The sequence below is a fragment of the Balaenoptera acutorostrata genome, chromosome 3, assembly GCF_949987535.1.
Source record: "Balaenoptera acutorostrata chromosome 3, mBalAcu1.1, whole genome shotgun sequence".
NCBI lineage: Eukaryota > Metazoa > Chordata > Mammalia > Artiodactyla > Balaenopteridae > Balaenoptera > Balaenoptera acutorostrata.
Genome location: NC_080066.1, coordinates 131001054 through 131026748, shown reverse-complemented (window position 1 = coordinate 131026748; position 25695 = coordinate 131001054). Strand labels below are relative to the sequence as shown.

Here is a 25695-nt window from a genome sequence, read left to right as displayed (position 1 = left end):
GTTCTTCAGTCTCAATTCTGCTTGTAGTAATTTATCAGAGAGGCATAAATTGATATATGAAAAGCTTTATCACATTACTTTAATAATGAAAAATTGAGAGAAAGTATGCATATGTAACAGGAATTATAAGGAAATTATGTACAGTCATTCAAGTCAATGGGATAAGTTGCTGATACTAAAAATCATGTTGTAAAAGATGAATGGTTAGTGGATAGGCTCACGACTGTTGACAACAGTCCTGGTCAATTTGGCGCTCAGTTAGCCACCACTGATTCTAGTGGGCACAGGAGATGAAATCTATATGTTTTCTCTGGATTCCAGCTCAACTTCCTTACTCTGTGAAACTTGCCTGTAATCATCTTGTTCCATGGTGATCATTTTCTTCTCTTTAATCCTATACCCATTATTATGTATGTAGTACTTGCATGTAGCATGTACATCTACATGTTGCATTTTTGGTATAGGTGTTTTATATCCTTAACCATACTTAAGTTGAGAGACATTGTGTTATATAAGTTTGTGTAACCTAAGTGCACATAAAAACAACTTCTACCTTGTGGATATTCAACATAAATAAAAAATAATTTAAAAATTATAAACATTCAAAAAATAAAAGAGTATGTCCCCTGAGCAATATCATCTATGCTTTATAACTTCAGATGCCATCATTATACTCCATTGACTCCCAAATAGATAACTCCAACTCAGCTACTCAATTGACCTTCAGTCTTATGTATACTCAACAGTTGTTTGGTAATAGCACTACTTCAGTATCCACAAGCATTTTATACTCAAATCAATCTCTTCAGTCAGCCCCTTTCATTCTATCCCCCCTGCCACTGCCTTTGAAAAGTCCTTTATTTTTCCCTTGTGTTTTTCAGGTAGTCTTCTAACTCATCTACCTGATTCTGGTTTCACCTCCTCTCACACTATCCTTCATGTTGCCATGAGTTTTATGTCATAATTAAATCTTTCATTTTTATAGTAAAGTCTAAACTTCCTTATATAATCAGTAGACCATTCATTATCTAGCCTCTGTCTCTGAGGTTTATTTTCTGAATACGTTCTAGACCCTCTCAAACTGTGATGAATGACCTTGTTTTATTTTTTTTTCATTTTCTGTCCATCACAGACTAATACATTTATAAAATAAATTAAAAATAAATTACTAAAAAAATGATCATTTATCTGGATGAGAATACCTACTCTCAGTTTCTGCACTTATCACAGACTGATAACAAGCTGTTTATGGCCCCATACCTGTCTGTAGATCATACTTTGAGTAGCACTGTCCTATCACCTTTCCAGGTGTTCCGTGCTCTCCTATCCCCCTGCATTTGTACTTGTTTCCTCTGACTAAAATGTCCAGGTTCCTCAAGCCCCCTTAGCTCCTTGCTAATTCATTCTATAAATCTCTCCTCCTTTGGGAGCTTTTCTCTGACCTTCACAGAGATTAAGGTGTTCTTTTTCTTTTCCCATGTTATAAAACAAGATTCACAAAACAGAAACTAAAGTAAGACAACACAGCTTTTCTTCAGAGCAACAGTATTCAGAGGAGAAGATTCAAAATTTTTAAATAATAAGTTTTAAAAGAGTGTGTGTATCTGTGTATATATGTGGTCTTATATTAAGTCTTTTCTAGTTAAGTTTCTTCTTTCCTAGTAAATGCCTCTCAGCCTCTTTCCCTCCAAGAAGTCTAGTGAATATAACAAAGAACAGATTTCATACCATTTTTTAAAAATAAAAATGTTATATTAATTGATTCCTTCTAGGATGGCCCCAGAAGTTGCAGCAGTAGAAAAGAATGGTGGCTACAACCAACTCTGTGATATCTGGGCAGTAGGAATAACAGCAATTGAACTTGGAGAACTTCAGCCACCTATGTTTGATCTTCATCCCATGAGGTATTCTCAGTATTTACAATTATGCAGTTACTAGTAAGGTCTTCAGGGAGAGTGAAATACTCATAACTTGGGTATTCCAGGCTCATTTTAAAGTATGTTGAAATAGTGAAAGTGTTCTGAGGGACTTAGGGATAATCTTACTTAAAACCTGATCTCTCTTGTATTGCTACTTCTAAGACAACATAGAGTGAATCATCTATACTGTCTGAAGCGTGTAACAAATTTCCTTTAAAAATCATACTAGGATATAGCAGTTATCATTAAAAAAGTCTTTTTAAGTCTTTGTTTATTCTTCTATTAATTAAAAATGGTTTTTTTTGTCCTAAGTGGATCTATAAACAGATGATAGAATGCAAATGAGGTTTTTTTTCTATTCTCATTTGATTTTGTTTCTTTTTACTTTGTCTAGGGATAAGGAGCAGGTAGATGCTTAGTATAATCATTTATATTTTAGAGTATATTATCTCAGAAAAAAATATTTGAGAGACTGTGAAGGGGTTTTTAATATTTGAAGGAAAAAATAAATTGGGCTAAAATTTAAACTTTTAATGTAAATAGTATAACGTTAAAAAGAAAATCAACAAAATAAGGAGAGTGTTCTCCTAACATATGATAGACAGCAGATTACTATATATTACGTAGGTAGCTCATTCAAAGACTCTAAGAGCAAAAGATAAATTGTTTATGAGCAAGTACCAGATACTAAAGAAACATGGAAGACTATTTAACCTCACAAGTACCTAAAGATATATAAGCTCAAAGGTATCTGCTTTTAGCTGAAATGCTCTTAAGTACAGACCTTTAGGAAAATAATTTAGATGTTATTTGTTATGGGCAATAAAAATGTTGCACTGATTCCACTATTGGGAAAGTTATACTTAGGAAATAATTCAAGAAAAGAAAAAGCTAAGAATTATTCACTTAGGGATTACAGGGGAAAATCTAAATGTCCATTCGTTGGTGAATTGTTAAGCAAATTATTTAGCAGTTAAGGGCAGCTAATATATATATATATATAAACCAAAGCAACATGGAAAATTGATTATTAGTGAAAAAAGCAGAACATAATATTACCTATTATAATAATTTAGTAATTGGTTAATATTTAGATAAAGACCGAAAAGAAAAGCAGAACATTTTAAATAATGTCTTAAGGTGGGAGGAATCAGGCTTTTTTTCTTTTAAGGTTTTCCTTTATATATGAATCATTTAATTTTAAAAAAGAGAAAATATCTTTGGTATTTAAAAAAAAAAGACTAAGGAGTTTACTTGGAAATATGGGGTTTTGTAGGAAATACTGAAATAAAACTTCCTTCTTAAATCCTCCATCCGTCTAGCCCCATAGTCCATTAAAAAGTTGGTCAAAGGTAAATTCATCGAGAAGGAAAGTCCTCTTGTAGGTTGATTTCTGTATCATTCATAACAAGAGAATGTGGAAAATTATTGTCCAAAAGGGGAAACAGACTAGGAAGTGGGTATAATTTGCCTGTTCACCCAGAATAATTGTAGAGGCTAATCTTTGGTTAAACATCCAACCTAATGTTAGAGTAGCATATCATCTCTGTGTGTTACAGAATGATACACAATTATATAGACTTGTGCTTAAGATATAACACTAGTTATATATGTCATGGTATGGTAATAAAAACCTTCTCAAACATTTGGTCGCTTTGCCATGTGAATAAGAGCTTGTTGGAAACTTAAAGATCCTCTCTGTAACCAGGAGAAATTTTTCATAGGGTATCCAAAATATAAAATATTAATTTCCGTATTCCATATCAGTTGTCATGAGTACCTACATGCGTAGTAATCTTGCATAAATTCATTACAGAATATGATTCTGATTATTAAATGTAATAATAAAGGTGTTTTGTATTGCTCTTTAACTGAAATTTTTATTCCAGGGCCCTCTTCTTAATGTCAAAAAGTAATTTTCAGCCTCCGAAACTAAAGGACAAAACAAAATGGTGAGTTATAGAATATATATAGATTTATAGCATTTTATGGCTGAAAGGGACAGAGGTTCAATTCCCTTATTTTAAAAGTGGTGAAACTGAAACCCAGAGGCATTAAACAGTTTCCCTGAAGTTACACATATAATTTACTTGCAGAGCTATTGCAAGGATCTAGGTTTATTTTCTGGTCAGTGTTCCTTTATAATGTACTTCTCTCATAAAACTCTGAGCATTTATTAGTTTTTGGCAGCTTGAATAGGAGGTGTGCTGAGGAAATGATTTGAAATGAATATATATATTAAGATTTTGGAGATTCATATTTTGCCCTTTATTCCTTTGCTTCCATTAATTACATGTTGACTTCCATGAGAAGTAATAGGAGAAGGTTTCCCAGATACAGTGACATTTAAGATCAATCCCTACTGGCTTTTCTCTACTTCTTTCCCTGACATTCAAAAGGTTATTACTTATTTGCATCCTAATCTTTTGTTTCTCGTACAAAGTAAAGCAGTTTGCCTATTACAGTCCGTAAGGACATCTTCAATTAGATGGGAAAAATTGAAAATTGTTTTTCTAGTAATGTCTTTCCATACATTTAATAAAAGAAACTGTGGAAATAAAAGTTTCCAAATTCTTAAATTCAGTAATTTTATCTAGATTACATGCATCTCTTGGGAGATCTTGGGAAATCCATGAGCCCCCAGAATTCTTTATGTGTATTCATTTTTTCTGGGGAGACAGTCCGTATCTTATTTCAGATTCTAAGAGACCTGTCCCCAAAACAAGTTCTAAACCACTTTTTTTGTTTTAATTAATTTTTTTATTTATTTATGGCTGTGTTGGGTCTTCGTTTCTGTGCGAGGGCTTCCTCTAGTTGTGGCAAGTGGGGGCCACTCTTCATCGCGGTGCGCGGGCCTCTCACTATCGCAGCCTCTCTTGTTGTGGAGCACAGGCTCCAGACGCGCAGGCTCAGTAGTTGTGGCTCACGGGCCCAGTTGCTCCGCGGCATGTGGGATCTTCCCAGACCAGGGCTCGAACCCGTGTCCCCTTCATTGGCAGGCAGATTCTCAACCACTGCGCCACCAGGGAAGCCCTAAACCACTTTTTTATGTTTATTAGCCTGTCTGTATGTACATAGTATTATTTAGGAGCCAGGCTATTCTGGGGATAATGCCAGGAATGAAAGGCAAATCACACTGTAGAAGTAAAGGAGTTTATATCCTTCTGCTAGCTGTATTCCTTTGTATTGACGTGGGTTTCTTCCTATTCCTTGTTAGCCTAAGTTCCTAAACAACTGGAACTGGAGAACTTTATGGCAGGAATGACTGAATATTCATTCAGGAATAAATGACTGTTAGCTAAAACAGCTGCGTTCATAGTCAGATTCCAGAACAGTCATTACCATTGGAGTACCTTTGCCAGTCTCAGGTACCTTCTCACTCCATGATATGTGTGCCACAAGCTACCAAATGTAATGTAGTGATTTGATTTCTCTGAAGAGAACTGCTGTGTCGTTGCTGTCATTGGTAATGATTAAGGTTATTCTCTTTGGTTCTTGCCCAGTCCCTCCTCCAATGGAATCTCGGCAGTACCTCTCTTTGCCTTTAGTTCATAATCAAAATATGATTCCCTTAATTAATTAATTAATTTTTTGGCTGCTCAGCTTGCGGGATCTTCGTTTCCCGACCAGGGATCAAACCCAGGCCCACAGCAGTGAAAACACCAAGTCCTAACCACTGGACCGCCAGGGAATTCCCAGATTCCTTTAATTTATATCTTCTTCCTTTCCCATTTCATCAATACAGGTAGCAGGAAAACTCATCTGTTTACAGAGATCGCTCCCTCTTCTTTGACCATGTTCCTGAGAAATTCAGTGACTTTTTAAGGGTTTAAACAGTCTCTTACATTACTCACCCTACCTCATGCCACCCAACAATTTGGATATAACAAAACATTCACATACTGTATAAATTAGGCAATGAGAAAAGGTCATTTTGACTCCTAAGTGGTACCTAGAACACAAGGTTATAAACCTTATAGATGACACACCTACCCATTTCTAGTTTTTAGTGTATGTTTTAGAGATTATATATTAGTGTTCTGTTGACTTATTGCATTTTACTTAAGAGATGAAGCTGGTATATTCTCCAAGGAATATACTGTGCTTTGGGTTTAGTTTTTTGGCTTATATAGAGCTAAGAGGCCAAAGAAAAAAAATCATGTGTTTCAGTCTTTCTAACTGCTTGTAAGTTAATTTTATTTAGTAACACCAAAGAACTAATATTAGTGAAATATTTTTGTATGTGTCTCTTTTTATTTGAAGGTCATCAACATTCCATAATTTTGTCAAAATAGCACTAACCAAAAACCCCAAAAAAAGACCAACCGCTGAAAGACTTCTGACTGTAAGTCATTGAATTTATAGGAGTATTTTCTGTAGTCATGCAGTAATTAGACGTATCACTAGAACAATAGTATTTAGATTTTTAATATAAAAATGTTAGTGATTTCTTACAGCAGGGGTCAGCAAACATTCTGTAATGAGCCAAATAGTATATATTTTAGGCTTTGTGGGCCATACAGTCTCTGCTGCATCTCCTCAGTTTTGCCGTGGTAGCACAAAAGCAGCCATAGACAGTATATGTGAAGGGTATGGCTTTAACACCCAATAAAACTTTATTTACAGAAGGAGGCAGTGCATCAGATTTTGCCCATGGACGGTAGTTTGCCAACCCCTGCCTTGGAGAAAACTCTTAAAAATGTTGCTTTCATCTAAAATTAATTGCTTTAGCCGCATAGCACAGGGAGAACAGCTCGGTGCTTTGTGTCCACATAGAGGGGTGGGATAGGGAGGAGATGTGGGAATATATGTATATGTATAGCAGATTGACTTTGTTGTACAGCAGAATCTAACACACCATTGTAAACAATTATACTCTAATAAAGATGTTTTAAAAATAAATAAATAAAATTAATTGCTTTTCTTGGCTTCTTATGTAAATTTGTAGAATGCTCTTATGTGTGCATGTCTTTATAAAATATTTTTATATTAGAAAAAGTTGATTATAACAATCTAAGAAAACTTTATTTAAATGTTATAAAATTTAATTATGTATCTTTCTATATTAACATAATTTTATTGAATTAAATTTATGCAAACATAGATGCTTTTTTTCTTATTGTGATATGGACTGTACCTCAGTATTCATTTGCATATTATTATAATGACATGCATAATAAATGTCATTGTTATAGCCAAGGTTGTAATTTGACAACCTAACATGGATTGGTTAACTTTAAATAGAGAAATTATTCATGTTATAAATTTACCTCACAGTGGTTCTTTAGCTTTATAATATATAATTATGAATTCTCTGATTAATAGTTTTACTAATACATTCCCTAATTTATTTGCATTAGTAGGCTTCCATATGCTTGTCTCTGATAGTTACTGAATGGAAAATAACAAATAGCCATTTCTGTGAGCCATAGATATAAAAGCATACTCATGAAGTTTTGTTTTGTTTTGTTTTTACTTAGCATACATTTGTAGGACAGCCAGGTCTCTCTAGGGCCCTAGCAGTTGAACTGTTGGACAAAGTGAATAATCCAGACAACCATGCACATTACACCGAAGGAGATGATGATGACTTTGAGGTAAGGAATGCTTGCAGTCTAATATTTGAAAATAAATGTTTAATGTAGCCTTAGACTTTGTTTTTTAATTCACTCTTTTAAGTTAGTTAAAACAGATTTAGTAACAAAGATTAATTAGCAATGTAAACTACACTTGTCCTCATAATTACCAATTGATACTTTTCTTAATCCTAGTTTTGGGAAGGAACTAGGATTACTGTTCTTCTTAGCACTATAACATTTTGTTTTCTCAGTTGGTTTGCTTAAAGTTATTAAGAGGTATCTACAATTAGAATCACATCTGTGCCTTTTTCCTCCTGAAATCCACAAGTGTTTTCTCCCTAGACCTCAGCTTCTGTAGTGAGAGTTTGATCTTTTCCAAGACAATACAGGTTTTAGGAGCATTGCTTTGCACTAAGAGAACAAAAGTTTAGCCAGAGCACATGTACATATTATTTTTCACAAAAGAGACTCCCTAGAAATCCATGTGGTCATTTTTTTTTAGTTTCTCTGTTACACAGATCATAAACAGAATACAAATCATTTTTTTAAATTAAGCTGAGGTTCCCATAGAAAAAGCTATATTTTCTAATACTTATTCAAAACTATTATTTCTTATGTAATTACATATAGAGCTATTCATAACTATGCTTGTCTTCTCTGAAAATATGTAGAATTATTTTGAATATATTTAACAACACAACTTGTAAATCAGGAATGAGGGACTTCTGCCCATTGTCGGGTACCTGTTTATGCCTCTCTATATATAGCACAAATGTATTTTTTCACTGGTATCTCTTTCTCTCTTTTATGATTCCTTTTTATTTCTGTCTCTTCATTTCTCTTTATGCCTTTATTTCCCTTTATACCTCTATCTTCAGTTCTGGTGAGACTATAGGACTAAACTGTATGTGTTATCATTTATTGAAGGAAATTTTCTACCTCAGGTACTTAAGTTTTAAATTATATTGTATAAGTATCATGATAACTACGAAACACTCATTGGGTAGTCTTCGTGTACCAAGTATTAGGCTAAATAATTTCCATGTTAACTCATCTAATACTCAAAACAGTCCTTGGCAATATGTACTATTACTATCCCCATTTTACAAATAAGAAATGAAGGAGAAAGAATAGAAGTAATTTCATTTGCCCGAGATCATATGCCTAGCAAGTAGTGGAACCAAGATTTGGATCCAGGCAAACTGACTTTAGAACTTACTCTTAGTTAATATACCATCATTTCTGTATATGTACTTAATACAAATAGTCATTAAACAGTCTTTGCAAACTAATCATTGTCTAGTATATAGCATAGTCTTGTCATGTCATAAGGTACCCAGTGAATATTTTATTGACTGTTAAGTGAACTTTAATTGAAAATATTAAATAAACCAGCCATACATAGATTTTTTTTTACTTAAACCATCATTTGTAGACTTGTAATAATTAATAATAAGATTTTAATCTCTTAAAAACTCAAAATTGTTCAAATTGTTATAGTTTAAATGAAGCATTAGATATTACTTGATTCCTCAATTAGTGTTTCACTGGTTATGTAAATAACTAAACTCCTCTTTCATTCCCCACACAATTTTGCCAGGCTTCCTAAATCCACTCTTACCTTTGGAATTCTCTATTTCTGTTTAATGATATCGCCATAGTTTTTAGTCCTTGAAATGCAAAACCTTGTTCCAGGCAGTTGGAGACACAATAGTGCATGAGATTGACATGATCCCAGTCTTCAAAGAACTTACAGAATGGTCTCAAAGGAAATTTAGAAATACCAACAAATAATTTACAAGTGTGATAACTGTTACAAAATGGGAAATACAGGGTGCTATGCAGGCATATTTTAGGGACAGGAAAGGACTCACTGTAGAAGCAATATGTAAGATGAAAGCCTGAAGGATAAATAGTAATTAAAAGACCAGTCAGAAGTGTTTTGAGCAAAAGGAATAATAGCATGTTTGAAAACCCTAGTGATAAGAGAGAGTGTGGTATACTTGAGGAACTAAAGAAAAGTTAGTCTGTTAGAGCAGAAAACAAGGAAGGAATTTGGTGGGAGACGAGGTCACAAAGCTAGACATTTCAAATGAAAAAAATTGGGGGCTTTAAGGGCAGTAGAAACCATTAAAGGGTAAGGGAGTGATGTAATCAGATGTGCATTTTTTTTTCTTTAAAGATCTCTGACTTCAGAGTGGTGTTTTCATTCCTAAAGTCCTGTTAAGAGACTGTTGAAGTTATCCAGGATAGAGATACTGATGTTTTGTAATAGGATGGTAGGGAAAGGATGGGAAAAACTGAACTAATTAAAGAATTAGAGAGTTGGTGATTGGATGTAGAAATGAGGGAGAGGCATGATAAAAGGGTTACTCCCAGATTTTGACTTGAACAGCTGGGTGGATATAAAAGTGCCACTTGTTGAGATAGAAATACTAAAGATCAGATTTGGGAAGAAAGGTGAGTTCAGTTTTGTATATGGTAATTTTAATGTTGTACCAGATTTCCAAATGGAGAAGTCTCATTAGGAGTTAGATATGTGGTTATAGCTTGGGGAGAAAAGTTTGGACTAGAGATATAAATTTGAGAGTTATTAGATATAATGGTTGTAGTTGATACCGTAAAGAGTAAATGTGATCATCCAGGGGAAGCATGTAGAATGAGAAGAAGGCCTAGGACAGCTTTTGGGGGAAATTTCTCCCCCAAATTAAAAAATCTGGTATGCTAAGAGGAATGGCAAAGGATTAATAAAGAACATTAAAAGACAGTAGGAAAGTTTCAACAAGAATACTGCCTAGAAGTACATTAAAGAAATCTTTGGATTTAAGTGTTGGTGTTTGATTACTTTAAAGGGATAATTTAGGGACTTCCCTGGTGGTCCAGTGGTTAAGATTCCACCTTCCAATACAGGGGACGTGGGTTCAATCCCTGGTCGGGGAACTAAGATCCCACATGCCGCAAGGCATCTAAGCCCGCATGCCACAACTGCTGAGCCTGTGCACTTTAGAGCCCGTATGCCACAACGAGAGAACCCGTGTGCTCTGGAGCCTGGGCGCCACAACTAGATAGAAGCCCGAGTGCTACAACGAAAGAATGCGCATGCCACAATGAAGATCCGGCGTGCCGCAACTACGACCCAACGCAGCCAAATAAATAAATAAATAATTTTTAAAAGGATAATATAAGAATACTAGAGGTGAAGCTAGGTTGGAGTGGTTTGAAAAATAAATTTATTTATGAAATTTAGTTGTGAAAGATAAATTTATTTTTGAAATTTAGTTGTCAAAGAAGGGGATAAGATAGAGCAGTAGTTGGAGGAAAATGAGTTGACAGTGGATTTGTCTGTCTTCTGTCTCTATTTTTTGGCTATTGATTTTTTTTTTTATATGGGGCAAAAAAGTTTAAACAGGATGCTTATGAAAAGGATCCAATAGTTAGAGATAGAAGAGTCAAGAAGCAAGGTGAATAGGCAAAGTCCTTGAAAAGGAAGGAGAAGGTGAGATCTAGATTATAATGAGGGACTTGATCTTAAAGAAACACTTCTTGAAAGGCTTTCTTGGGAAATGTGGCATAGATGGTGCCTTGAAGACCTTGAACTTACCTCCTCCAATGGCCACACCAAATTTCAACTATCTATGAGAATGACCTGAAGACTAGCATAAAAGACTTTACACAACTGAAGATATAAATAAGGAACCACAATGAGATGGGTAGGAGAGGTGGAGACATGGTGTAGTCAAGACCCACCTCCCTGGTTAGGCGACCCACAGACAGGAGGATAATTACAATTGCAGATGTTCTCCCCAAGGAGCAAAGCATCTGAGCCCTGTATTGGGCTCCCCAGCTTAGGGGTCCTGCACTGGGAAGATGGGCCCCCAAAACATCTGGCTTTGAAGGACATCCTGGGCTTGCATACAAGAGAGCCAAGAGGGCTGTAGGAAACAGAGACTCTGCTCTTATGGGGCGTATGCAAAGTCTCACATAGTCCAAATCCTAGCACAGAGCCAGTAATTTGAAAGGAACCCACCTGCTGGTCTTGCAGAACCTCTTGGAGCGGCAGGAGACAACTGGTAGTTCCCCTAAAGATATAGATGCTGGCGACAGCTGTATTGGGGAGTTTTTTCTACCACTAGGACATCAATGCTGACAAGCACCATTTTGGAGTCCTCCTGCTACCCTATTAGTGCTGGGGGCTTATCTGCCCACCAGTGTGCTGGCACCAACCCCAAGCTTCCCTGGTCCCCATAGCTAGCTACCTTTGAACCTGGCCCTGCCCACCAGTAGACCAACACCAGCCCTGGGACCCTGCACCAGTAAGGTCCTAGCAGCCAGCTGGGCCAGAGGCCATGCCTACCCACCAGCACACCCACAGTGGTCAGCCTTGCCACAACAGAAGGACCCACACAGCCCACATAGGGGGTGTGCCTAGAGCATATAGCTCTGCTGCCCAGAGGGGTGTGCTGCTGGGTCCCATAGGATGTCTCTTACATAACGCCACTCCTCCCAAATTCAGGAAACATAGCTGATCTACCTAATACTTACAAATAAACACAGAGAACTAGGCAAACAGAGGCAGAGGACTATGTTCCAAAGAAAGGAACAAGACAAAACCTCACAAGAAAAATTAAAGAGAAGATACACAGTCTACTGATAAAGAGTTTCAGGTAATAATCGTAAAGATGCTCAATGAAAGCAGGAGAGGGATGGAAGAACACAGTAAGAATTTTAATAAAGAGAAAATATAAAGGAGAATCAAACAGAGTTGAAGAATACAATAACTGAAATTAAAAACACACTAGAAAGAAATAATAATAGATTTGGTTATATAGAGGAACGGATCAGTGAACTGGAAGACTGAGTAGTGGAAATCACCTAAGCTGAAGAGGAAAAAGAAAAGAATTTTTTTAAATGAGGGTGGTTTAAGAGACCCCTGAGACAATATCAAGTGTACTAACATTCACATTCTAGGGGTCCCAGAAGAAGAAAAGAGGGAAAGAAGCAGAGAACTTATTTGAAGAAATAATAGCTGAAAACCTTCCTAACCTGGAAAAAGAGAAACCAAGGTTCATACCAAGACGTATTATAATAAAAATATCAAAAATTGAAGATAGAGAATCTTAAAAGCATCAAGAGAAAAGCAACTAGATATGTACAAGGGAACTTCCATAAGATTCTCAGCTGACTTTTCAGCAGAAACTCTGCAGGTCAGAAGGGAGTGACACATTAAATTCAAAGTGATAAAGGAAAAAACCTACAACAAAGAATACTCTGCTTGGCAAGGCTATCATTCAGTTTTGAAGGAGAGATAAAGAGTTTTACAGACAAGCAAAAACTAAGAGTTCAACACCACTAAACCAGCTTTCAAAAAATTTTCAAGGGACTTCTCTAAGTGAAAAAGAAAAGACCACTATTAGAAATATCAAAATTATGAATGGAAAAATATCACTGGCAAAGGCAAACATATAGTAAAGGTAGTAGACCAGTCATTCATAAAGCTAGTATGAAAGTTAAAAAATAAAAATAGTAAAATCATCTATATCCACAGTAAATAGTTAAGGTATTCACAAAACAAAAAAGATGTAAAACATGATGTCAAAAGCATTAAATGTGAGGCAGAGGTAGGGGGTAAAAATTCAGGGTTGTTAGAATGTGTTTGAATTTAAGAGATTACCAGGTTAAAATAATTTTGTGTGTGTGTGTGTTGTTGTTGTTGTTATCTGTGAACCTCATGGTAACCCCAAACCAAAAACCTATAATAAATACACCCTAAAGAAAAAGGAATCCAAACATAACACTAGTAATTAAATCACAAGGTAAGAGAGCAAAAGAAAGGAACAAAAAAGAACTACAAAAACAACCAGAAAACAGTTAACAAGATGGCAACACCTGCATACCTATCAATAATTACTTTAAGTGTAAATGGACTAAATGCTCCATTCAAAAGATATTGAGGGCTTCCCTGGTGGTGCAGTGGTTAAGAATCCACCTGCCAATGCAGGGGACATGGGTTTGAGCCCTGGTTAAGGAAGATCCCACATGCCACGGAGCAAGTAAGCCTGTGCACCACAGCTACTGAGCCTGCAAGCCACAACTACTGAGCCCACGTGCCACAACTACTGAAGCCCACACACCTAGATCCCATGCTGTCCAACAAGAGAAGCCACTGCAATGAGAAGCCCGTGCACTGCAACGAAGAGTAGCCCCCACTTGCTGCAACTAGAGAAAGCCCGCGTGCAGCCAAAAATAAAAATAAATAAAATTTTTTAAAATAAATTTTTTAAAAAAGACATAGGATGGATGAATGGACCCAAAAATAAGACCCGTATATATACTGCCTACAAGAGACTCACTTCAGATCTGAAGACACACACAGACGGAGTAAAGGGATGGGAAAAGGTATTCCACACAAATGGAAATCTGTAGAAAGCTGGGGTAGCAATGCTTATATTAGACTTTAAAACAAAGACTGTAGCAAGAGGCAAAGAAGGACATTACACAGTGATCAAGAGATCAGCCCAAGAAGATGTAACAATTGTAAATATATATGCACCCAATAGGAGCACCTCAATATATAAAGCAAATGTTAATAAATGTAAAGGGAGAAATTGACAGTAACACAATAGTAGTAGGGGAATTTAATACACCACTTACATCAATGGACAGAAGATCCAGAAAGAAGGAAACACTGGCTTTAAATGACACATTAGATCAGATGAACTTAATAGATAAAATAGAACATTCTGTCCAAAAGCAGCAAAGTATATATGCTTTCAAGTGCTACCTTCTCCGGGATAGATCACATGGTAAGCCACAAAACAAGGCTCAATAAATTTAAGATTGAAATCATACCAAGCATTTTTTCTGACCATAACAGTGTAAAACCAGAAATCAACTACAAGAAACAAACTACAAAAAACACAAACATGTGGAGGCTAAATAATATGCTATTAACCAACCAATGGCTCACTGAAGAAACCAAAGAGGAAATCAAAAAATAACTGGAGACAAATGAAAATAGAAACACAACCATCCAAAACCTATGGCATTCAGCAAAAGCAGTTCTAAAGGGGAAGTTTTTAGGGATAGATGTCTACCTCAGGAAACGAGAAAAATCTCAAACATCTGACCATACACCTAAAGGAACTAGAAAAAGAAGAACAAACAAAACCAGAAGTTAGTAGAGGGAAAGAAATAATAAAGATCAGAGCAGATATAACTGAAATAGAAACTTTAAAAAAAATGGAAAAGAACAATGAAACTAAGAGCTGGTCCTTTGAAAAGATAAACAAATTGATAAACCTTTAGCCAGACTCATCAAGAAGAAAAGAGAGAGGATCCAAATAAAATCATAAATGAAAAGAAGTTACTACTGACACAACAGATAATTGAGAGAATCATAAGAAAATACTGCAAACAATTATACACCAATAAAATGGACAACTTAGAAGAAATGGATAAATTTCTAGAGATGTACAAACTCCCAAGACTGAGTCAGGAAGAAATAGAAAATAAGAAGAGATGGATTACATTAAGGAAATAGAATCAGTAATACAATAAACTTCCAACAAACAAAAGTCCAGTACCAGACAGTTTCACAGGTGAATTCTGCCAAACTTTTAGAGAAGAGTTAATAACTATCCTTCTCAAACTATTCCAAAAAATTGCAGAGGAAGGAATGCTTGTGAACTCTTTCTTCAAGGCCAGAATCACCCTGATACTAGAATCAGACAAGGACACCACAAAAAAAAAAAAAAAAGGAAGAAGAGAAAGTTACAGGCCAATATCACTGATGAACATAGATGTAAAAATCCTCAACAAAATATGAGCAAACCGAATTCAACAATACGTTAAAAGAATAATACACTATGATCAAGTGGGATTTATCCCAGGGATACAAGAATCGTTCAGTATCCACAAATCAATCCATGTGAGACACCACGTTAACAAACTGAAGAACAAAAATCATGATCATCTCAGTAGATGCAGAAAAAAGTTTTGACAAAGTTCAACATCCATTTATGTTAAAAACTCTCATCAAAGTGTGTATAAAGGGAGCATACCCAACATAATAAAGACCCTATATGACAACTACAGCCAACATCATGCTCAACAGTGGAAAGCTAAAAGTATCTCCTCTAAGATCAAAAACAAGACAAGGATGCTCACTCTTGCCACTTTTATTCAGTATAGTATTGGAAGTCCTAGCCACAGCAGTCAGATAAGAAACATAAGGAAAAGGAGTCCAAATTAGAAAAGAAGAAGTAAAACTGTCACTGTTTGCATATAACATGATAGTATATATAGAAAATCCTAAAGATGCAGTAAAAAAGAAAAAAACGACTATTAGAACTAATAAATGAATTCAGTAAAGTTGCAGGATACAAAATTAATATACAGAAATCTGTTGCATTTTTATACACTAAAAAAGAGCTATCAGAGAAATTAAGAAAACAATCCCATTTACAATTGCATCAGAAAGAATAGGGACTTTCCTGGCAGTCCGGTGGTTAAGACTCTGTACTCCCAATGGAGGGGGCATGGGTTTGACCCCTGGTTGGGGAACTAAGATCCCACATGCCCCACGGCCCAGCCAAAAAAAAAAAACAATAAAAAAGCAAATGGAAAAATATACTGTGCTCATGGATTGGAAGAATTAATATTGTTAAAATGACCATATTGCCCAAGGCAGTCTGCAGATTCAGTGCAATCCCTATCAAAATACCAATGGCATTCTTCACAGAACTGGAACGAACAATTCTACAATTTGTGTGGAAGTACAAAAGACCCCAAATAGCCAAAGCAACTTGAGGAAGAAAAATGGAGCTGGAGGAAGCAGACTCCCTGATTTCAAACTATATCACAAAGCTACAGTAATCAAAATAGTGTGGTACTGGCACTACCACAGACATACAGATCAATGAAACAAAATAGAGAGCCCAGAAATAAACCCACATTTATATGGGCAATTAATCTATGACAAAGGAGGCAAGAATATACAGTGGTATATTCCCAATAAATGGTATTGGGAAAACTGGACAGCTACATGCAAAAGTATCAAGCCAGACTACTTTCTCATATCATATACAAGAAAGAACTCAAAATGGATTAAACACTTAAATGTAAGACCTGAAACCATAAAACATAGAAAAAGACCATATGTTGTATAGCCTTTGACATCAGTCTTAGCATTATTTTTTTGTATATGTCTCCTCAGGCAAGGGAAACAAAAGCAAAAATAAACAAATGGGACTACATCCAACTAAAAAGTTTTTGCACAGCAAAGAAAACTCAACGAAAAGGTCGTTTACTTAATGGGAGAAGATATTTGCAAATGATATATCCTGATAAGGGGTTAATATCCAAAATATACCAAGAACTCATACAACTGAATATCAAAAAAAAAACAACCCGAATAAAAAATGGGCAGAGGACCTGAATAGACATTTTTTCCAAAGAAGACACACAGATGGCCAGTAGACACATGAAAAATGCTCATCATCACTAATCATAAGGGAAATGCAAATCAAAACCACAATGAGCTATCACTTCACACTTGTCAGAATGGCTAGCATTAAGAAGACAGCAAATAACAATGTTGACAAGGATGTGGAAAAAAAGGGAATCCTTGTGTTATTGCTGGTGGGATTGTAAATTGGTGCATCCACTATGGAAAACAGTATGGAGTTTCCTCAAAAAATTAAAAACAACTGCCATATTATCTAGCAATTTCATTTCTAGGTATTTACCTGGAGAAAACAAAAACACTAATTTGAAAAGATACATGTACCAACATTACTCACAATAGCCAACATATGGAAGCAACCTAATGGATAAAGAGGATATGGTGTATATATATTCAGTGGAATATCACTTAGCCATTAAAAATGAAATCTTCTCATTTTTGACAACATGGATGGATCTAGAAGCTATTATGCTAATGAAATAAGTCAGACGGATACCACATGATCTTATTTATATGTGGAATCTAAAAAGCAAAACAAAATAAAATGAAAACAGACTCAGATACAGAGAAGAAACAGGTGTTTGCCAGAAGGGAGGCTTGTGGGTGTGGGCAAAATAGGTGAAGGGTATTAAGAGGTACAGACCTCCAGTAATATAATAATTAAGTCACAGGGTTATTATACACAGCATAAGGAATATGGTCAATAATATTAATTTTGTATGGGGACAGATGGTTACTACACTTATAGTGGTGATCACGTCTTAATGTATACAAATGTCAATTCTGTAGTACATCGGAAGCTAACATAATATTGTGCGTTAAATATATTTCAGATTAACAAAAAAAAGAAATACTTCTTTCCTTGCATTAAAGAGGAAGATAGTTTGAGAGTATAGCTAGAAGTTATCTTCTATTTGACTTCTGTTTTCTTTGTGAGCTAGGTGGCAATGTCGTCTCCTGAAAGTGTGGAGGAGGTGGGTTTGAAAAGTGTGGTGAAGCTATGAAATAGTAATTGAGGAGACTGGATGGGTTAAATGACTAGAGAAGTGTTTGTGGGCAAAGTTTAAGGCTCAGATGAGATTAATTTTCAATGTGTAATTTTCCTCCAGCAGTGATTGGTACTTCAGATGTTAACCAAAGGTAGTTAGTTTAAGTCATCCAGGGTTGTCATTTTGGTATGCCAGTGTACAGAAGGACAGCAGGGGTTGGGGAGGGGAGGCAAATCAAATTTAGGATATATTCAAGAGATTGCTTGAAATTATGGACCACCAGCTCTAAACTGGATAGGAAGAAAAGTGAAGATAGGAGAAATGCATGTGGAGAGTGAAAAAGTAATGGATTGATAGACTTGAGAGTTCAGTGTGAGCATTTAAAAATTATTGGAGTAAATGAGAGAGTAAGCTCAAAGGATGAGAAGTTTGGAGTATTATGTGAATTCATATATCAGAGCGGATGACAGAGTCCAGGATATGATCTTAGTAGTGTAGAGTGCATTGAAGTATGGTAGAAGTTCTTCAGAGATGAGGTCAGAAAACTTAAATCCAGAGCAATGGTCTTTTGAAGTCCTTTGGTATGATGGTGGGTCTTAAAGTAGAGAAAAAGACATCTGAGCCACTGTCCGAGTCATCAGTGAATGAGAATGAGTCATTAGAAATTTGGTAGATAGGTGTTGAGCTGAAGGCATTGTTTCAAAAGATCAGGAGCTTGTACAAAAGGGTGGAAGTGGTAAGCTTTCTCCCTTGGTTTACTACAGTACTCTTACTCAGTCTCCCTCCATGCAGTATTTCTTCCCTCCATACCCTCTTACATACTTAATCAGGTTACTCTTAAAGCTGACTCTTGTGACGGCACTCCCTTTCTGTAGAATCTCCAAAAAATTCTTTAGCCAAGAAATTTTGCCAGGACATTCAGAGCCTTTCATGATGTGGCTCATCCTCAAGCCTGTCTTTCCAGCTTTGTCATCTCTTCGCTTAATGTTCACTGCAGTCACATAATAACCAACTCCAATTCCCCTAAACACTCCACAATTTACTTTTTTTCTTGTATCACTTTGTTCATATTCTTTGTGCTGTCTAAAATGCTTTTCCCACCTTGCTGCACATTCAGTGCCTACTTGTCCTTCAAGGCCTCACATAAGATTACAGCTCTGTCATGAAGAATTTCTTTACCCCTTCAGGTGGAGGTCATTTCTTCTTCCCCGGGGCATTAATAATAATCTTAATGAATGCCAGTTATCCTTTTCTAATATTATAAGTGTTTGTGTGTCTTATCTTCCTAGACTATAAGCTCTTTTGAAGGTAACATTTCCATCTGATTTTCTTTGCATCTCTTCAGTATTTTATACAGTCTAAACATGGACTAAATGAATACACTTTTAAAGTATCTTAGTGTTCATTTTTTAAAATATTTATCCTATAATTTATTAGTAAGTAGTCATGCTTGTCAAAAATATAATAATGTAATTAAAAAGAGAAAGTTTGACCTTCTAACTTTGTCACTGAATTTTTTTAAAGTGTATGTATTATGTTTATATTCACAGCCCCATGCAATCATTCGTCATACCATTAGATCTACGAACAGGAATGCCAGAGCTGAACGGACAGCTTCAGAAATAAATTGTATGTGTTTGGTATACATTTACAATTGGTGGTTTTGGAGGGTTGAGCTGGGTGTCCTTGTGGAATTTTTTGGAATAATAAAATCTCACTAACTGTGGCTGCATACTTTAACATAACAGGATACCTCTAAAATAAAGGCTGCTTTTCTGGCTTGTAATGGAATTCTCTTGGTTTTATAATTAAATAGTTTTTATTTTCTAATTATAAAGTCAATATATGTCTATTGCAGAAAATTTGAAAGAGGAAAAAAGTAGAAAATTAACATTGCCCATAATCATATCACCCAACACCAGCCCACAGATAATATTTTGCTGAATTTCCTTCACGTTTTTTCACATATAGTTTTACATGACCGAATTTATACTATACATAAAATTTTGCTTAACATAGTCAGCAGTATTTTCTATGTATTAGCCTAGGCTTTGTAACCATTATGTTTAATGGTTTTATCCTCTTTTATTGAGTTGATGTATTGTAACTCCTATTGTTGGACCTTTGGGTTGGTTTCAGTTTTTTAAGTCAAGGTAACAATAAGGTGAATATTTTCTAAAATGCATATTTAAAGGGGGAAATTGATTTTTATTCAATAAATCATTGACGAAAATTTTATATTAACAATATTTGTCATTTTAGCCACATTAATCTGGAAGAACAGATTTGCAAAGAATTTTTAGGTATAAGTATATTGACTTAAATGCATAATTGTTTCAAAAGAGGTTTAAAGTAGTTTACATTAAAATAAGCCATAAATAAAAATTATAAACCATAATGGAGGAAGATAATTTATTATATATTTAGGCTAATTAGAATTATTGCAGATGAGCATTTTGTTTTTTTGAAACCAGACATTTCTAGCTTTCTGGATACAGCTTTGGAAATCTAGGTCATTGGAGAGTTAGAATGTCCTTCCCATATCAGTTGTTTCAGTCAGATCTTTTCATAGTTACACCAATAGTTCAAGATTTTCTGTGTTTGTTAGTCCCAGATTGCTGATATGTTCTTATGCTGTCTTCTTATATAATCCGCAATGAACTCTCTGGGCTTCCAATACCAGACAGAAAAGTAGCAAAGTTATATTCCATTAAAAGCTATTGTGTTTATTTTATGCAGCTGTATAGTATTCAATTAATGTAGTCTAAGTGTATCTTTTCTTGTATAGCTTTTGTCTTTTGTGTCATATTTAGTAAGGTCTTCCTGATTTTAAGGTTATAAAAGGATTTTCCTATTGTTTCTTCTTGCATTTTTACAGTTTCATGTTTTTAATATTTAAATGTTTGTTATAAGGTATTAACTTATTTGGTAGAAGGTATGAAATACGAATTCAACTTCAGTTTCATTCTAAATATCTACCCGTTTGCCTCAATGCTATTTATTAAAAACTTGATATTTTCGCTAATAGATTTGATATGCCATCTTTATTATGTACTAAATTGCCACATATATTTTAGGGCTTTTTCTGGAAATTCTATTCTGTTGCATTAATATACCTAGTCCTGTGCTGGTCGCATACTTCTGATTATTATGTCTTTATAATACCTGTTAAAATGTGATAGAAATAATCCTCCTCCTACTGTCCCTCACCCCCTCCACACAAACACACACACAAACACCATATTGCTATCCTTTTTTATTATGATATTTGGCTATTGTATTTTCCCTACATAAATGTAAGAATCAGCTTACCAAGTTAAAAAAAATCAGTGTTTTTACTGAGATCTCATAAATTTGTACACTAACTTTGGGAGAGTTGACATCTTTATGATATTCTGTCTTCTTAATCAAAACAGGCTTCCTCAGAGGGCTCAAGACTTAGTTCTTTTGTAAGTGTCTGGAGTACTAATATCTTCATGGAGTGAGCCCTATATGCTTCATGTACCAGACAGAAGACAGTAGAATTGAAGTTCATTTTATTGGTCGATTTATCTTTAAATTCTCCCAAGTCTTCTTTCCTGTCCATCAGGAGTGTTTTATAGTTTTGTTTTTGTTTGTTTGATAGATTTCATACACACCTAGTTAGTTCTATTCTTAGTTTTTTGTTTCAGTTTTTTAAATTGATCTGATAACTCACATACAGTAAACTGCTTAAGTGTACTGCACAATGAATTTTTAAATTTGTATACACTCATGAAACTACCACCCAGGTCAAGATGTAGAACATTATCAGAATCTCTGAAGGCTTCCTCATGCTCCTTCACAATCAATACCCTTCCATCTTCCTGTATCCCCCTGCCCTCCCACTGCCCAGGCTAATCACTATTCTGATCTCTGTCACTGTAGATTGGTTTTTACCTGATCTTGATCTTCAGTTAAATAGGATCAACCAATATGCACCTTTTTTGCCTGATTTCTTTTGCTCAACATTATGTCTGTGAGAGTCATTCATGTCATGTGTAGCAACAATAGTTTTCATTGTAATGTAATATTTCATTGTATGATTATACCACAATTTATCCATTCTTTACTTGACAGGCATTTGATTTGTTTCCAGTTTGGGGCTATTATGATAACTATAATCATCCTTACTATGTGTTTTTAGTGGACATAACTAATTATTATGATCCTGGACCGACCTAAGACCGCCAGGGACAAATGTATAGTCCAACAAAGTCAGGTTTATTGACTCCTTGCAGTGAGGGAGAACACAGTACCAGAGGAACCATGGAACATCTCATTAAACAGGAAAAGAAGAGTTAGAGGGTTTTTGGAAAAAGTGGAGTTCAAGTGAAATTTAGGTGAAACCTTAAAGCAAAGTAGAGATGTGTATGAAAGAGTCTATACTGTAAAAATAGACTCAGAGGCCTGTTTCCTTGGAAACTTGGAACGTTGTATTCAGTAACCCCTTTATTTGAAGCTCTGTATGTAGGTTGGAAATTAAGGCTGCTTCTCTCTGTCACTGACTTAAATCTTACAGGCAAGAATGGAATGGTTCATTTTAATGAATATGATTTCATACAGCAAAGTTTCTGACAGTCTGTGATTTTAGAGACTGATGTTTCTCAGTAAGATAGCATTGGTAATTCAGAGAGGGGGGGTCATCATGTGATACTTTACATATGCAGCATATCCTTGGGAGAAAAATTGTTTCTTCTTGACTTTGCATTTGGATTTGTGTCTGTCCTCCCAGTCTGATGAATGGCGAGGCAGATTATTTTCTCATTCTGATCCAGATATGGGTGTGTTACCTAAATTCCCTATTTTTTAAAAAAAAAAAGTTTTCATCTGAAAAGTCACTTTTTGGTTGAGTCCGGTTGATGCCGAAAGCTCAGCCTCTGTGCACTGGTACCAAATCGAATCTTGGAGACAGAGTTTGGGGTGAAGTAGAAAAGAATAGCTTTATTGCTTTGCCAGGCAAAGGGCAACAGAGGGGGCTCCTGCCCCTAAAAACTGTGTGTCCCAACCTGGGAGGATTTGATGAGGAGTTTTATAACAACCGTTCAAGGGTGGGTTTGCTGATAAGATTAGAGTGTGTGCAGGGCCTCCACTCTTCTAATCTGGCCTCAGGTAATCTTAATGAGCTTCTCTGGTTCTTTTAATGTAGCCTCAGGTGGTCTTTCTCTGGTATGAAGAATGCTGACCTCTTAAAAGAGCTTAAAGGCGTTGTTATGTGTATCCCTTGAGGTGGAACCAGGACGCTGCCCCAAGGCTGCACTATTGTTCCCTGGCTGCCCTTGCCCGGATTAGCAACAGTTCGAATCTGCCCTTTGGAATTCAAGGAAGGTCATGGAGGTTGGAGTCAAGAGACAGGGGACAGAAAGGCTTCCGTGCCCTGGAGCCCCATAGGGTCCTGCTCGGTTTCACAGTTACCTAGGAAGCCAACTAATTACAAAGAATTGGCACCAAAGGGATATGAGAGGTATCAACAAAGAAAATGACTGCCCAACTGTCAGTTTAAGTGTATGATTTTAGCTGACTCACAAGTAAATTTTAGCCAGGTATTTGGACTCATACCAAGGACTCACTAAGGTTACACAGAGCAGTATTAAGAATAAAGACTCGGGCTTCCCTGGTGGCACAGTGGTTGAGAGTCTGCCTGCCAATGCAGGGGACACAGGTTCGAGCCCTGGTCTGGGAAGATCCCACATGCCACGGAATGACTAGGCCCGTGAGCCACAATTACTGAGCCTGCGGGTCTGGAGCCTGTGCTCCGCAACAAGAGAGGCCGCGATAGTGAGAGGCCTGCGCACCGCAATGAAGAGTGGCCCCCGCTTGCCACAACTAGAGAAAGCCCTCGCACAGAAATGAAGACCCAAGACAGCCATAAATAAATAAATAAATAAATAAAAATTTAAAAAAACAAAAAAGAATAAAGACTCTACAGGTATCATGATTAATAGGTAACAAGTCTGTCAACAATCCAAAAGTTTCAGCTGGCAAAGGAAGAAAAAAATGTAGCTCAAGAGCTATAGTATGCACATTAAAGTATGATAATCAGTGTCTTCGGTCATCTTTTTCCATGGGTCTTGGGCAAATGATTCATTTCACGTTGTCATCAGCTAGATTCAGTAGACTTGTGTAGAAACTGATTTTTGCAGTCATCTACTTCTGAAGATTTTTTTTCATCTCCAGTTTGAGATGTCCTACTAAGACAATCTTGCATTGATTTAAATTGGCCCATGTCTCTATAATTAAGAGACAGGAATACAAGGATCATCACCCTGTTTTACTGTTGTGTTAGTTGTTAACAGTACCTGGCAAGATTCTATTTATTGAGGTTAGAGAGAAGTTTTCCAGAAGGCAGTTTCTGAGTTCTAAACCATGAAAAGGTTATTCAGAGGAAACACTTCTTGGACATGTTTGAGTATAAAACTGTGTGTACTGTACAAGTCTCAGCTATATTAGTCTGTAATAATGTAGAAACTGGAGTTGGGGGCAGTATTCCCAGATGTATAAGATGCTCAGTTTTGGGTTCATTGGGAGAGAGTTAATGGGCTCCTAGGGAATTGACCTCATTTTCTTTCAAGCCAAACAAAGAAGCAAAACCTACTTTAGGCTAAGGAGATTTAAGAATTTCTGAAAGTTTACCCAACTTAAGTTTGAAAATTCCCTTTGTCCTTTTTATTTCATGTGAAGACTGGGGATGATAAAGGTGATAGAGATTTTGAGATGTATTGTCTCACAAATCTCCTTAGTAACAGTTCTAGAGAAGTGAGTGTTTACTAGGTAAGTAATTAGAGCTCTCCCAGGTAGGAAACACAAACTCAAGCAGCATTTTTTGGCCATTGTTAAAGTTGAGCCTTTTTAAACAACCTTTGATCCATCCTAGAAATAGACATACAATAACCAAAACAAAAGCATTTGTTGTCAGGAAAACTATTTATGAAAAATTATCTGAAGTGTAGCATACCCATATGTTCTTGTACATTGGTATTTTTTAAGCTGCAGGTTGCAACACAATCCATGACATCAATTCAGATTTTTTTTTAAAGGCACAGAATAGCAAGTATTTAAGTGCATCAGTTGGATTCTTAATAGGTGCTATACCTTGAAACTTTTGTGGATTTTTTTGTTTGTTGCTTTGTTAGCAATTTGACTGTGATGTGCCTAGGTGCATTTTTCTTTTTGTTTGTTCTATTTGGTGTTTATTGAGTTTCTTAGATCTATGAATTGATATTTTTCTTCAAATTGGGGACACTGTTTCTTCAGTTTTTCTGTTCCAGATTCTCCCTTCTCCTTTTGGGACTCCAGTTACATGTTAGACCACTTGATGTTGTTTCATAGGTCACTGAGGCTCTGTTCTCCCTGACCCCCGTAAACACACATAAGGTGTTTTTGTTCTCTATACTTAAGTTTAGTTTCTATTGCCCTAATTTTAAGTTCATTGACCTTTTTTTCTGTAGTGTTCAGTCTGCTGTTTAAGCCCATCAGTGAATTTTATTTCAGATACTGTATTTTCTGCATCTAGACTTTCATTGAGATAGATAGATACATACATAGATAGATAGATAGATAGGAAGAAAAATCCTTGTGTGCTAATTTCAACATCTGTGTCATCTCTGAGTCTATATTTTTTTAAACTGGTTATGATTTTTATTTGTTTTCTACTTCTTTAGTCATTTTTTTATTGTATCTTGGATGTTGTGATACAACATTGAGTGTCTGGATTTTGATCTCTTTAG

At 35.8% G+C, this 25695-nt stretch overlaps 1 protein-coding gene across 3 annotated transcripts in view; it reads left to right on the top strand.

Annotated features, from left to right (window-relative positions):
* MAP4K5 (mitogen-activated protein kinase kinase kinase kinase 5) overlaps window positions 1-25695 on the top strand; it is a 144301-nt gene that overhangs the window by 72106 nt on the left and 46500 nt on the right. For all 3 annotated transcript variants that reach the window (XM_057542092.1, XM_057542091.1, XM_057542089.1), the window contains exons 10-14: window positions 1773-1904; window positions 3809-3871; window positions 6183-6264; window positions 7400-7516; window positions 19501-19579. In XM_057542092.1, the coding sequence (XP_057398075.1) occupies window positions 1773-1904; window positions 3809-3871; window positions 6183-6264; window positions 7400-7516; window positions 19501-19579 (473 nt within the window). The remainder of the gene's footprint in view (window positions 1-1772; window positions 1905-3808; window positions 3872-6182; window positions 6265-7399; window positions 7517-19500; window positions 19580-25695) is intronic.